The following is a 12566-nucleotide window of genomic DNA, read 5'->3' on the forward strand; positions in this document are numbered from 1 at the left end:
TACTGTCCGCAGGCATGCGCTTATTCCCCACTCAGGTGGGTTTAAATGGGATTGCGCAATCCAAACGCTCAGATTCTTTGCTTCATTGTGCCTTGACGAGAATTACAGCCAAACTCGACGACTTTGACAATAAAAACGATCAGAATCAAAGTGAAAGGTCTAATAATTAATAACAGAATTTCAAGAATAAAGCTGTTTAAAAAAAAATAAATAAATAAAAGCATACTACACAAATATACATTTTTTATATATATATATTCTGCACATGCAAGGGTGGTGCTGACGTCACGTGGGGACGTTTTATTCCTCCCCTTTTCCTTCACACCGTGCATTAGCTGCGATTCCCCCTGAAATGAGACGAGGCTCGCGCCGCCTGGGTTTCAAAAACGCGGGGCGCGCGCGAGCGAGCGTCACGCGCTGCCAACGGCGAGTCAAACGTGTGGCGGTTTTTAACGGCCGCAGCGCTGCGGCACACTGACTGTATATTCCCGATTTATTTTATACTTACAAAAATAAATTATCAAAATTTAGGACAATATACCGACGTTTTCAAATTAGATAAAAAATTTAATCAATATTATTAATTCCAATAAATGTAAGGTATGTGTAAAAGTACCGGTCCTGGGAAATGCTAGCAAGCTGAGGTAACTCTGAGGTAACTCTCCTCCAGACGGACAGCTGGCAGGTAGCGACACGTACTGCTAGCTACAAATCAAACGAGCTAGACATGCTAACACAGCAACACCCGAGTAAGAAGGCAGGGAGTAGTGTGTGTGTGTGTGTGTTAGGAAAATAATTTACCTCGAATTGGCCGCTCAGTGGTGGAGAGTTTGTTCTGGTCCTTGGTCGACATCATCCGCAGTGTGTATGTTCACCCAAACCAGATGTAATTCCTAGGCGTAGCTAACCACCTAGCTAATAGAGTTAGCTAGCAGGCTAGCTACGTCTCGGCTGACTGAAAAAACTAAATGGCTGCGCCGTTTGTACACATAAAAAAAGCCGTCCCTAATGTGGAGAGTCTCATAAACTGTGGGGAACGGGGAGGTAGGGAAAGTCCGGTGGGTCTGCGAAAAATGCTGTATTTTGTGTCCTTGGTTCTAGGAGCGACCCCAGCTGCTGTCAATTTCTGCCGGAAAAAAAATCAGCCAGAAAATGCGAGACACAAGAAATAATTGAAGGTCCACGTTTTTCTCTTCCAGGTTTTGCTTTTATCCAAAAAATTGTTTGTATATTTTTCTCGGTTGTTTGATAGTATCTAATGACGGACCTGTTTGCTTTTTCCGTTTTTTTGTAGTGATCTGCTGCTTGAGACGTCCTGACTCTCCCCTCTCTGGTGACGGATTATACTCTAATCCACAGCACCAGCGGATTTCCTACAACATGGCGACATGATGTTGCGGCGGGGATTCTGGGTAATGTAGTTTTCTCTCATTGGCACTTCTTCCGTATAACCGTTATTACTGCAGCCAGGGATTCCTACAACTATCCCTTCTATGAATCAGGGCCCTGCGACTGGGGACCCCTGCAGTCCAGTGCACAGTGAAACAAAACAATGTTCCTTCAGGCGTAAGGGGATGCATAAGACAACAACATGAACAATAAGTAACACAAAACACAGAGCTACATCAAAACTAATCGGGTGCAACATTTAGTGCAAAAAATGACAGTAAACACCATAACACTGCAGCACTGACCAGTACAGGAGATTTGTGTTAGTGCAAGTTAATTATCTATATAAATTCTGTACAGGTAAACACTGAATTGTTTTAGCAAAAAAGTGTGCAAACAGTTAATGAGTTTGTTTATTTGTGTGTGTGTGTGTGTGTGTGTGTGTGTGTGTGTGTGTGTGTGTGTGTGTGTGTGTGTGTGTACGTGCGGCAGTCCGGTCTCTTTGTATTAAGTAGTTGAATTGTGAATATAAACTGTTACTCAGTCTGGACATAAAGGCCCGAATGTTTCATTGTCTTTTACCAAATGGCAAAACAGTGAAGTGTGTGTTAGGGGTGTGTGCGATCAGAGCCTGTTCACATCCAAGATCAAAGATCAAAGGAAACCAGAGAATCTCAACAGATGAGAACACATATAACTTAGACACCTTGGTACCAATCTACACAGTGAAGATCTTTTACCAGAAGAGTGTATGATATATAGTGGATGTACTTGGGTGTCCACATACTTTTGGCCTTATACATTTAGACCGTCCCACTCACCCCAATAAGCAATGAGGATATATATACACCCCGTGACTTCAAGAAACCTTCCGAGGGCACTGGACACAAAAGAGGGGAGTCATACCATTCTCCTGTGAGTGACACCAGATAGCTGATCTCGTGATAAATTACAGGATCGTGTTACGCAGGTCATCTAGGGAAAAGGTTAACAGCACTGATTGTGTTAAATATACGCTACAGGATCACTGGATATGGATTAGGTGTAAACGATTACAGTAGAGGTTCTTATGGGCAGCCAAGAGATTACACAGCATATCAGAAAGAAGGACTGAGCATGCAAATACATAGAGTATGGAGAAGCAGGAGGGAACGGTGAGTGGACTCAGCGCCATCTTGTGCCATAAAACCGCTATTGTCACGCCGACGGTAACAAAAAATTCATCCCCCTGGGCATAGGTCATGTCCCAGATGAACTGCGAATACCAGTGCAGCTTGTAGCTTCTTCAGTTCTTGTTCTGATGTACGATTTTTGTCTTTCACTATAGAAATCTCATCACAGAAGCCTTTTCTGTACTTAACCTGTGGTTAGAACTTTAGAACACAATATGGACAAAAGTATTGGGACACCTGACTTTCCCAGCAACATGTGGTTCTTTACCAAACTGTTTTTACAAAGTTGAAGACAAACATTTGTATAGGATGTCTTTGGTTGTGGAAGTATGACATTTTCCATTCACCTTAACTAGGAGACCCAAACTTGTTCCAACATGACAATGCCCCTGTGCACAAAGCAACCTCTATGAAGATATATCTTCTGAGTGGAAGATCCTGCTATAGAGCTCTGATCTCAACCCTACTGAACATCTTTGGGATGAATGTGAACATTTAAATTTTGCCTCCAAAAAATCAGGAGATGGAACACCTGCTATGTCGACCCACCCATATTTGCATAAAGTTAAACTTTGTCACATCAAACCCACTTCTATTCACCAACGGTTGTTGTCTCTCATGTCACCAGACGTCACCATCTCTCGTTGAAAACAGAAGGTTTCAAGGTCACTTTGTTGCTGAGAGTAATTGTATTTGTGAACGTAGCTTTAAATGAATGAATTTCACAAATGCACTATGTGAACAGACACAATGATTTTATTAGTTTGATACACATTTATGTAGCTGACATTAAAATGACCGTTAAACACACATGAAGCTCTGAACAAAAACATATTTTGGCTCGTCATACGAGATTTAATCATGCAGTACATGATTTACCAGCAGCCTTTATAGGACCAGTGATGTTGAGCTACTGTTTAAAATATGCAACCACTTGACATGAATTTAAGACTGTTACACTCTAATTATAGTCTAAAACACTTCAAGAGACAGAAAAGGGAAACTCTTGAAAGTAGATTTAGCCAATTTAGTTTTTTTTTTTGGTAAAATATTAAACGTGTGTGTGTGTGTGTGTGTGTGTGTGTGTGTGTGTGTGTGTGTGTGTGTGTGTGTGTGTGATCAGACTGTGGTAAAAATCATTAAGCGAATGTTTGAATTTAATAAAATTGATTAAAAATGAACTGAAGTACACAGAGTATGATACAGAAATGAAATCTCAGTTATCCCCTTTAATCTCTTCTGATTATTAAAAAATTTGATTTATTCGTATAGGCCTGTGTCCACAATATAACCTTCCAATTCTAGCAATTTTGGAACAGTTACACTTCATATAGGTTGAGAGGCTTCTTGAGGAAACAAATTTGTCGAAAAAGTAAAAAGCACATTCTTTTTGTGGTAATTTTGTAGGTAAACATTAACACAGAGTGAGTCTGTTTGCTGTATGGATCGAGTCTAACATTCTAGAAAGCATTAAGTAACTGAAACTACTTACTTATGAATTTTTAGTATTCATTTGTATGATGTAATCACAAATGTCATACTGTCTGAATGGAAAGTGATTCTGAATTTAAGTTAAAGGAGTATTCTTTCAAGACAGATTTGATCTTCAGCAGTCAAATTCATAACATTTGACCTCTGATCCATTGCATACTTTGCATGTGGATGTGAGGTTTTGTAATTTGCATATGAACCTGAAAACTGTCACTGTCTTCATACAGGGGGGATATATTTTCTGTAAGAAACTCATGATTATGGCTGAAATGTATAAGATAAACAAGCTGGTACAATATGAATATGTGAAATATTATGTGTTATAAAAATCATTTGTTAATGACATTACAAGTACTGCACTGTGTAAAGAAAAAGAAAATAGAAAAGTTTGAACACAAATGCTTGGAATGAAAGCTGGAGTCAGATGCAAATAGAATGTACGATACGATAATATCCATGCAATTTTCATGAGTTACAAAATAGATGTCTTGCTATACTGTTTATGTGCAGGATGTAGTTACATTAGTGGTTACTGTATGTGTAGACCAAAATGGCTACAAATAAATAAAATAATTATTTATACAGTGGCACAATAGTTTTTTGTTATTTTTTTATGTGACAATAAATAGGAACAGTGTGCATATCTGTGACCCTAACGTAAATTAGGGTTGTGTAAATATATATATACAGTACAGACCAAAAGTTTGGACACACCTTCTCATTCAAAGAGTTTTCTTTATTTTCATGACTATGAAAATTGTAGAGTCACACTGAAGGCATCAAGGGCTATTTGACCAAGAAGAAGAGTGATGGGGTGCTGAAAGGGCCAACAAGTGCCAAGCATCTCTCGGGGAACTCCTTCAAGACTGTTGGAAGACCATTTCAGGTGACTACCTCTTGAAGCTCATCAAGAGAATGCCAAGAGTGTGCAAAGCAGTAATCAAAGCAAAAGGTGGCTACTTTGAAGAACCTAGAATATGACATTTTTCAGTTGTTTCACACTTTTTTGTTATGTATATAATTCCATATATAATTCCACATGTGTTAATTCATAGTTTTGATGCCTTCAGTGTGAATCTACAATTTTCATAGTCATGAAAATAAAGAAAACTCTTTGAATGAGAAGGTGTGTCCAAACTTTTGGTCTGTACTGTATATACACACACACATTTATATTATATTATACATTGAACTGGGCACTTTGAGAATCTCACTAATATAAAAGGAATAAGGCGATAATCCGGGATTTTAGAAGCAGTTTGCTAAGAACTACAGTCTTTAAAGTGTTATATGTGTATGATATTTTCTTCATAGAATGTAAGTGTATTGTTGAGCTGTTTTACAGTGTTAATATTATATATTATCATAAATCAGCAAAATCTACTACTGAAGATTTACCTACCTCCATTCCTTTTCTGTGTTAATTCACCCACATCAGCTCCTTTTGCCCACTTCCCTTCTCTGTTTTTTTGACCATACTATAATGACATTGCTCTGTGCTATGATTTATTTTGAGTGGTTATAGAAAGTTAGAGAAATATTGTGGCTACAGTTACTGCAGGCAAGTCTTATTGATGTTGGGTATTTAAGCAAGCACAGGCTTTAATATCATACTACCAGCTTCAAAAGACATCCCAGTCACAATGTCCCACTCGTTGTTCAAGAGAGAGGTGAAAAATCACGCTATGATTGATTTTTGTTTGAATGGAAAAAAACAATTGTTTAAAAACAATGTAAAATAAACAAATTAATTCACTATTCATTTGCAATCAGTATGCTGTTGGATTACTGATTTCTTTGGTAAGGAGGTGTGTAACCATGTAGAATTGTGGAGTACATAATGAGACCTGATCAACTGTCAGGGTAGATAAAGCCTTCAGTGATGATGCCTTGCCCTAAAATCTAACATGATTGTCTGTGTTCATGCTATAAAACATTCCTCTCACTCCCCTCTCTCTACATGACAATTTATAAATCTGCATGGCTTTACTCATCTGTTCATTTCTCTTCAATAAGCAAATCTGTGTCGCAGAGGAAGCAAAGCCTATCTCAGAAACCCTGGATATGATGTGGGATACACCCTGAATGGGATGCTAAGGGAAATGTACAGCAGCCAATATGCTTACCAGCATGTCTTTGGGAGGCTGGAGAAGACTGGAAAAATTTAGCTGCAAAGCTCCATGAACCACAGAGCTGTGACACAGCAACACCACCCAAGTCACCATCCTATTAATTATTCTGCAAATTAATTAGGATTTGAACAGGATAGCAAGTCAGTATTTACATTCAGTGTGTAAATCTCTGAAGTAATCATTTCAGCTGTTCCTACTGCTCTGGCTGAGTGTTCAATTTACATAAAAACACAGGCAAGGTTTCAGGGGAAGGGTATAAGGAGGCTGAGAGTAGTAGTGAAACTGAGCACTTGCAAAGCAATTCTAACATACAATTGCTTATTTTATATATATATATATATATATATATATATATATATATATATATATATATATATATATATATATATATATATATATATATATATATATACACTAATGGAAAAGGAAGGTTTATAGGAAGGCAGATCTTCAGGAGAAGAGGGTTGTGATTTTTGACCTCTACTTTATAAAATACAGATATGTTAATTTGTATTTTGACTTACTGCACACAAAGCACAGGTCTATAACAGACATACACAAGCTGTATGATATGTGTCGGATATGTATGGTTTACTTATCCTGAAATGTCTGAGATGTGTAAGTATCAGAGAATGCTTTTTGTCCATAGGCAGATCATTTGTGTTAGAAAAGCAAGACTTTTTTCTTGAGATCATTTCTTTTCCACAGCGACAAACGATCGAATTCTGCAATCGGCATCCCAAATAAGCTCTGGAACTCTTCAGGAGACAGATGCCTCTGTGGGGAAGATATCAGAAACAAAGGTACGAGCAATTACAGGACACAAACATTGTAGTTCAAAAGTCTGATGCAGTATTCACTGTTCAACAATCAGTATTTAACGCTCAAAATTCTCAAATATGATTGGTCAAAAGGCTCTGTAACAGCAGCTCGGACACTAGTGCTACTACAGCAACTAGTAATGGGAAGATCGGATCATTTAAGTGACTTGCTCCTTTGAATTTCGTTCATCTAAATGAATGGATTTTTGTTCCTTTGATCAGAAAAAAAATGTTACAAGCAGATCCTCCAACATGTCTACATTCACAAACTTTCACTATAGGTCCGATTATGTATATGTGTTTAAAGACTCGTACAAAATTAACAAATCATTCATTAATGAACCGTCACTAGTGCTAACTACAACGCAAATCCCTTCTTAATTATAATGCACTGATTCTGAAGTTATCAAATCTGTAGCCACAACTTATACAGGATCTGTATGGAATTCACACAAATACACACATATACCTCTGCTGGAGGTCAGTCACATTCTAGCCAAATGTCACAACAGGGTTGAATTGCAAGTTTTGTGTGATTTGAAAATAGCTCAATAGAGATGTTTAATTATGTTAATAAAATTCATTAGAATGTTATTGAGATATAAGTTGAATAAAACATCCACTTGTAAACAATTAATTATTGAGTATTAAATACTAGGAAAAGCATACCTCTAGTCTGGTTCTGTCTACTCCAGGTGGAAGTTTACAGCGCCCTCTGTGGTTTACAATAAGCATTTCATAAGGATAAACCTGAAAAGGAAACACAGGAAAAGTTTTTAAGTATTCGGAATAGAGGTTAATATAGAAGCTAGAGGTTAAAATAGTAACATTGACAGAGGTGTGGCCTCAGTGTCTGTCAGTCTTGGTGATGGAGGTGTGGCCCCTGTATCAGTCAGTCTTAGTAAAGGAGGTGTTGCCTCAGTGGCAGCCACAGTGAAGTGCAGTGTCTGAGTGTGCCTGTCAGTCTCAGTGAAGGAGGCATGGCCTCTGTTCCTTTTAGACCAGGTGAAGTGTCCTATTGTGCCTTTGAGTCAGGCCAAGATAAAGTTAAAGGAAACATGAGACTCGATTCTCAAAGCCAGTATTTTTAGTAGTAAATCCAGCCATATATATGGAATAACAACTGAAAAAAAGAGCTTGTACCATATTGTATTGAGTCTCAGGCTGCTTACATACATATATGTTTCTGACAGCTGGCAGTGTCACACATGAAATAAACAAAATCTATATGCATTTTGTGTTAAATATCTAATGGGAGAGAAGTATGCATTCAGCTAAAAATCATGATGCATATGCAACTTTTTTTTTTAGTAATATGTCATTTCCAGGCCATGTCTTATTGCACATGCCATTCCATGATAGAGCAGGATTATGAGATATAAGTATGAAGCATGAGATTCACAAGGAAATATGGCGAAATTTCGAGGAGCTCTTGATATTCTGAACTCGGCCTCACCTTCTGCTCCAGCATGCTAGGCAGTGAGTTTCCTCGATCCATTCTCCCTCTCAGAGTGTCTCCGTTCTACACAAAACGGATTCGAGAGTGGAGCACCACACACAGCCACACACAGAATGCACACAGTCAACTGCACAGTCACTGCAGATTGTCAGGCTTCAGTGTGAAAGCCCTTTTTATCAAGAGGACCTCACAGAAATGAAAGCTCTTAATGTCTTTATAAAGCCAAAGGTGTTGCAAGCGGAGCGTGACAAGAGTGTGGAGTGGACAGCTTTCCAAGTGCTAAATGCAAATGGTTTTATTTTTGTTGACCTTACTGCTTTTGATACTAGCTTATCTTTTAATTAAACCCGAGGAAGAAATTCTTTTGGCATCTGTCTAAAACCTTCCTGTGAAAACACTCTGCACAACAATACTACTGATAATAATGTTAAAATCTAAAGCCGGCCAAAACCACTTGGCTGCAGTATGAGTGCAAGACTGTAGTGTGTCCTAAATAACAAATGAACTGAAGTTTCACGAATTAGTCAACAGATTTGCAATGTATCCAAACAAGCCCTGCCACTGTCCTGAACATTTAGTGTTAATGTACAGGCTGTTTTTAGAGTCAGATTTGCTCTTAATAAAAAGCTACTACTACTACTTTTCTTTCGGCTTCTCCCATTAGGGGTCCACCAGGGAACCGCTCTTAATAAAGAGCATTAGTCAAAATGTTTTTTCTGTAAATGAGAATCCACTAAGTTCTGCATGTCACTCTCTACTTGCAAAAAGTTCAAATTAAATGAGTTAAGAAGAATGAATAAAGGGAAACCCATCTACTTTAGTGACAAAAAAAGGAGATTCAAGAAGAGGGGGGCATGCAGAAAATCGTAGACAAGATTTTCCTACGGTTTCTACCAGCAGCGACGAGCATGTAATAATGCAAAGAGTGAGCTTTACCTGCAGTCCTGAGAAACAGAGTAACAGCATAAGGAGAAAGGCAGAGAGTCAGTGATAGAATATTGCATTATATCGATGAATACATATAAAACATATCAAAGGTCTTTTTAGAAAAATGATTGTGATAATAATAAAAAACTTCTACATTTACAGTATTTGTGACATAAACATGTATTCAGCAGTTCTGTATCCCCTGCTTTTAAAATGTACATATTCACAATAGACAACTGCACACGTTCCTCATGTGATAGGCTTTATGTTAGAAGCACAAACATCACTGAAAAACTCCGCCTAGGGTACTAAAGAGCCTTCGATCTGAATGCAGTGCAGGGGGACGATTATCTGGAGTGTCCAGTTATAACACTGTTTCTTGTCGTATTTGACATAAGTATTAAGAATTTAGGTCTGACCTATATTTAATACTTGCTCTTGCCTTTGCCTTCCTGCTGTTAATTAATTTATATTCACTTATACTATATATGAAAAATAATTTTTTACAGGCTACAGTGAGCAAAGTAGGTAAAAGTAGCAACATCAGAGTTAAAGAGCAAATTACAAAATGCAATATAGCCTATATTCATACAATAAATAGGCAATGTATTATATTATAATGACAGTGAGGAGCAATATACTATCAGTTATGAGACGGAAAAACACAATCTCAGCTCGCTTAATCCCTGGTCATTTGGGTATAGATTTAAGAATGTCTAAGAAACAATGCCTCCAATACAGAATATCTGAACATTCATTGCATAGATCTTTTATTTATTAATTTTTTTGTGTGTCGTGTGCTGTTTTTTTTTTTTTTTTTTTTTGAGATGCATAGTGGAATATGATTTACAGTTACAGGGGATCGGATTACAGCTATTCTCTATTTATTAATTATTTTTTTTTATTTACCTGTTCTGGTTTTTTCACTGTCTGTGGAGGCGAATTCAGCGGACTGCAACTATAAACAGGAAACAAGCAATAGTGAAAATGAGCACCCAATGTCACTACATAGAACCAACCTGATCTTGTTATTCCTTGTGGTTGTGTATTATAACTAACTCTGAGCTGTATTTTTTCTAAGGCTGAAACCAAAGCTGAAATTGTGATTGAATGATTTTACAGATTTCCAAACAATAAAAGAACAATAATTACAATGCTTTCTTTTCTTTTTTTACGTGACACATAAATGACCCTTAAATGGCCTTTATCTGGCCTTTATCAGCCCTAACATGCGTATATGAGAATAAGAGGATGAGCGAGGAAGGGTAAAGCATTGTGGGTACCCGTGAAAGGCCAGAGCGACTGCAGGTTGGCAGAGTGGCAGATTTGGATGTACCACTGGATGAACCTGCAGCCATAAAAAAGGAAAATAACATTGATTACACATCTGTTCACATAACCAAACATTGCATACATAATTACATATTCACGACCAATGCATCTTTTTTTTTTTTTTTTTTAGGCGATCAATCAAATAATCGTAAGCAGGTACAACAATCTATACAGCTGGAACCTTTGGTACAACACTTTTAAAATCTCCTGAAGATAGCTTTGTGCTAGAAATGACTGTCTCCTCTGTACAAAAGATTTTAAATAACTAATAATCAGACATTATTGTTTTTTTTATATATATATGTGTTATTTGTCCTCACTCCTGACATGAGAAAGTAGCTCTTCAGTTTTGCAGGCTGGTTTTAGAATGTTCCAGGTCTCCAATATGCAAAACACCTTAAGTGTAACCACTAAGAGTCTTTTGCTGAGCTGTTCTGAACCTCATTTTGGTAGAGATTACAATGTGCTCATTATCAGCACATGCAGACTCTCTAAAAAAACATCAACACAATACACTGTTAGGCCATCACTCACCCAAGATCATGTGTGTCCTGTCGGGCAGTGAGCGTGTTTTCCTCCGGATGTGCACTGATTTCTCTATTTCCTCTTTTAGGATCAGCTTACCCAAGTTGGACTGGATCTGAAAGTGAATTGTAATCAGAGATGTGCACCATACCCAGGGCAAGCTGTAGTGGGATGATACATTTGCAGTATAATCATCTGCTTATCTGCCCATTGTGAAGATTTTCAGTAAATCAGGAAAACAGCTTCTCATTTTCAATGAGGATGAGAAGATCACAACAGCATTATAAGAGCTGTTATTCAAAGAAGGACATTTAAAAATATATTATGCAAAAAAAATTTTGTTATTGTCTATACTGTATAAAACATAAATAATAATAAATAGCAGTTTATACTACAGTACATGCATGTAACTAGTACACGCTTTTTACACCTCCTGCAATATTTAATATTTGTCTTATTTTATAACCGCATTGAATTCTTACATCAGATTAGACAAATAATGGATCATCTAACAAAATATAAAATTGAAACTAGTTGATAAAAGCTCTATATAAGGAGACATTCATGTAGCAATTTTTGCCAGATGAAAGTCTCAGAATGGAGTGTTTCTCACTAACAGGTTGAACTTTAAGAAGAACTGATGAACCATTGCACTATTTCCAGGTGCTATAACGTAAGAGATAACATTCCACAACATCAAAAGCAACTTTATATGGATAATGAATTATGTGCTTCTATAATAAATAAATTAGAATTTCTGCCAAACTGCAGTGGTATAAGAGCAATTAAAGTTTCACAATGTTGTGTTAAAGGCAGTTTGAGGTGGTAATAATAGTTCCGCTTTATTATAGGCCACATCACATCATTAATTAATTTCTATTACAGCAGATCATTTCCTTACATGTTTTATTGATTTCTACTCGCTTTTAAGTGCCATTAGATCTTAAATTTATATTTAAGTATTTGGGTTTGAATTTTGGTTGATTTGTTACTAGTGGCATTAGACTTACTTATTAAAACATCATAAGCTTGAACAAAAGTCTAAAAAAACGCCATGTTTCAGGTAAAAGCCTCTTTAAGTGCTGTCTGTGATATCGAATGTCTGACTGGTGTTGTGTGGGTGTGTCTGTGCTCTTACTTTGTTAAGTTCCTGCTCCTGTAGCCTCTTTGCATCCTCAGTCAGATCCTCAAATTCATCGTCCTCTTCAGCTTTGCCCTGTTCTGCTGCTTTCTTCCTCCATTCAATCTCTACAGAGACACAGACATGCAGCATGCTTAACTGCATATGTCAGGTTTATAATAAACACATTACATTTTT

The 12566-nt window shown here is 37.2% G+C and overlaps 2 protein-coding genes and 1 long non-coding RNA gene across 24 annotated transcripts in view; 1 reads left to right on the forward strand and 2 right to left on the reverse strand.

Moving 5' to 3' along the window:
• Positions 1 to 1385, reverse strand: part of ppp3ccb (protein phosphatase 3, catalytic subunit, gamma isozyme, b) — a 47007-nt gene extending 45622 nt beyond the window's left edge. For all 11 annotated transcript variants that reach the window (XR_014537852.1, XR_014537853.1, XR_014537854.1 and 8 more), the window contains exon 1: positions 802 to 1385. Coding sequence is in view for 5 of the 11 variants with exons in the window: in XM_083568635.1 (XP_083424761.1) it covers positions 802 to 856 (55 nt within the window). In the remaining 6 variants the exon portion in view is untranslated. The remainder of the gene's footprint in view (positions 1 to 801) is intronic.
• Positions 1293 to 4639, forward strand: LOC310741133. Its single transcript, XR_014537859.1, has 2 exons — positions 1293 to 1412; positions 1503 to 4639. It is a non-coding gene; the product is annotated as an uncharacterized lncRNA (long non-coding RNA).
• A 1925-nt stretch (positions 4640 to 6564) lies between these two features.
• Positions 6565 to 12566, reverse strand: part of dmtn (dematin actin binding protein) — a 30885-nt gene continuing 24883 nt past the window's right edge. For 10 of the 12 annotated variants that reach the window (XM_083568645.1, XM_083568640.1, XM_083568646.1 and 7 more), the window contains 5 exons: positions 12387 to 12496; positions 11258 to 11363; positions 10675 to 10739; positions 10301 to 10349; positions 8779 to 9408 (listed from right to left, as the gene is read on the reverse strand). In XM_083568645.1, the coding sequence (XP_083424771.1) occupies positions 9248 to 9408; positions 10301 to 10349; positions 10675 to 10739; positions 11258 to 11363; positions 12387 to 12496 (491 nt within the window). In that variant the 3' untranslated portion in view covers positions 8779 to 9247. Of the gene's footprint in view, positions 6962 to 7674; positions 7756 to 8461; positions 8528 to 8778; positions 9409 to 10300; positions 10350 to 10674; positions 10740 to 11257; positions 11364 to 12386; positions 12497 to 12566 lie in introns of those variants that run through there. The other 2 variants (XM_083568639.1, XR_014537858.1) reach the window with 2 other exon arrangements.

The sequence above is a fragment of the Silurus aristotelis genome (assembly GCF_946808225.1).
Source record: "Silurus aristotelis genome assembly, chromosome: 18".
NCBI lineage: Eukaryota > Metazoa > Chordata > Actinopteri > Siluriformes > Siluridae > Silurus > Silurus aristotelis.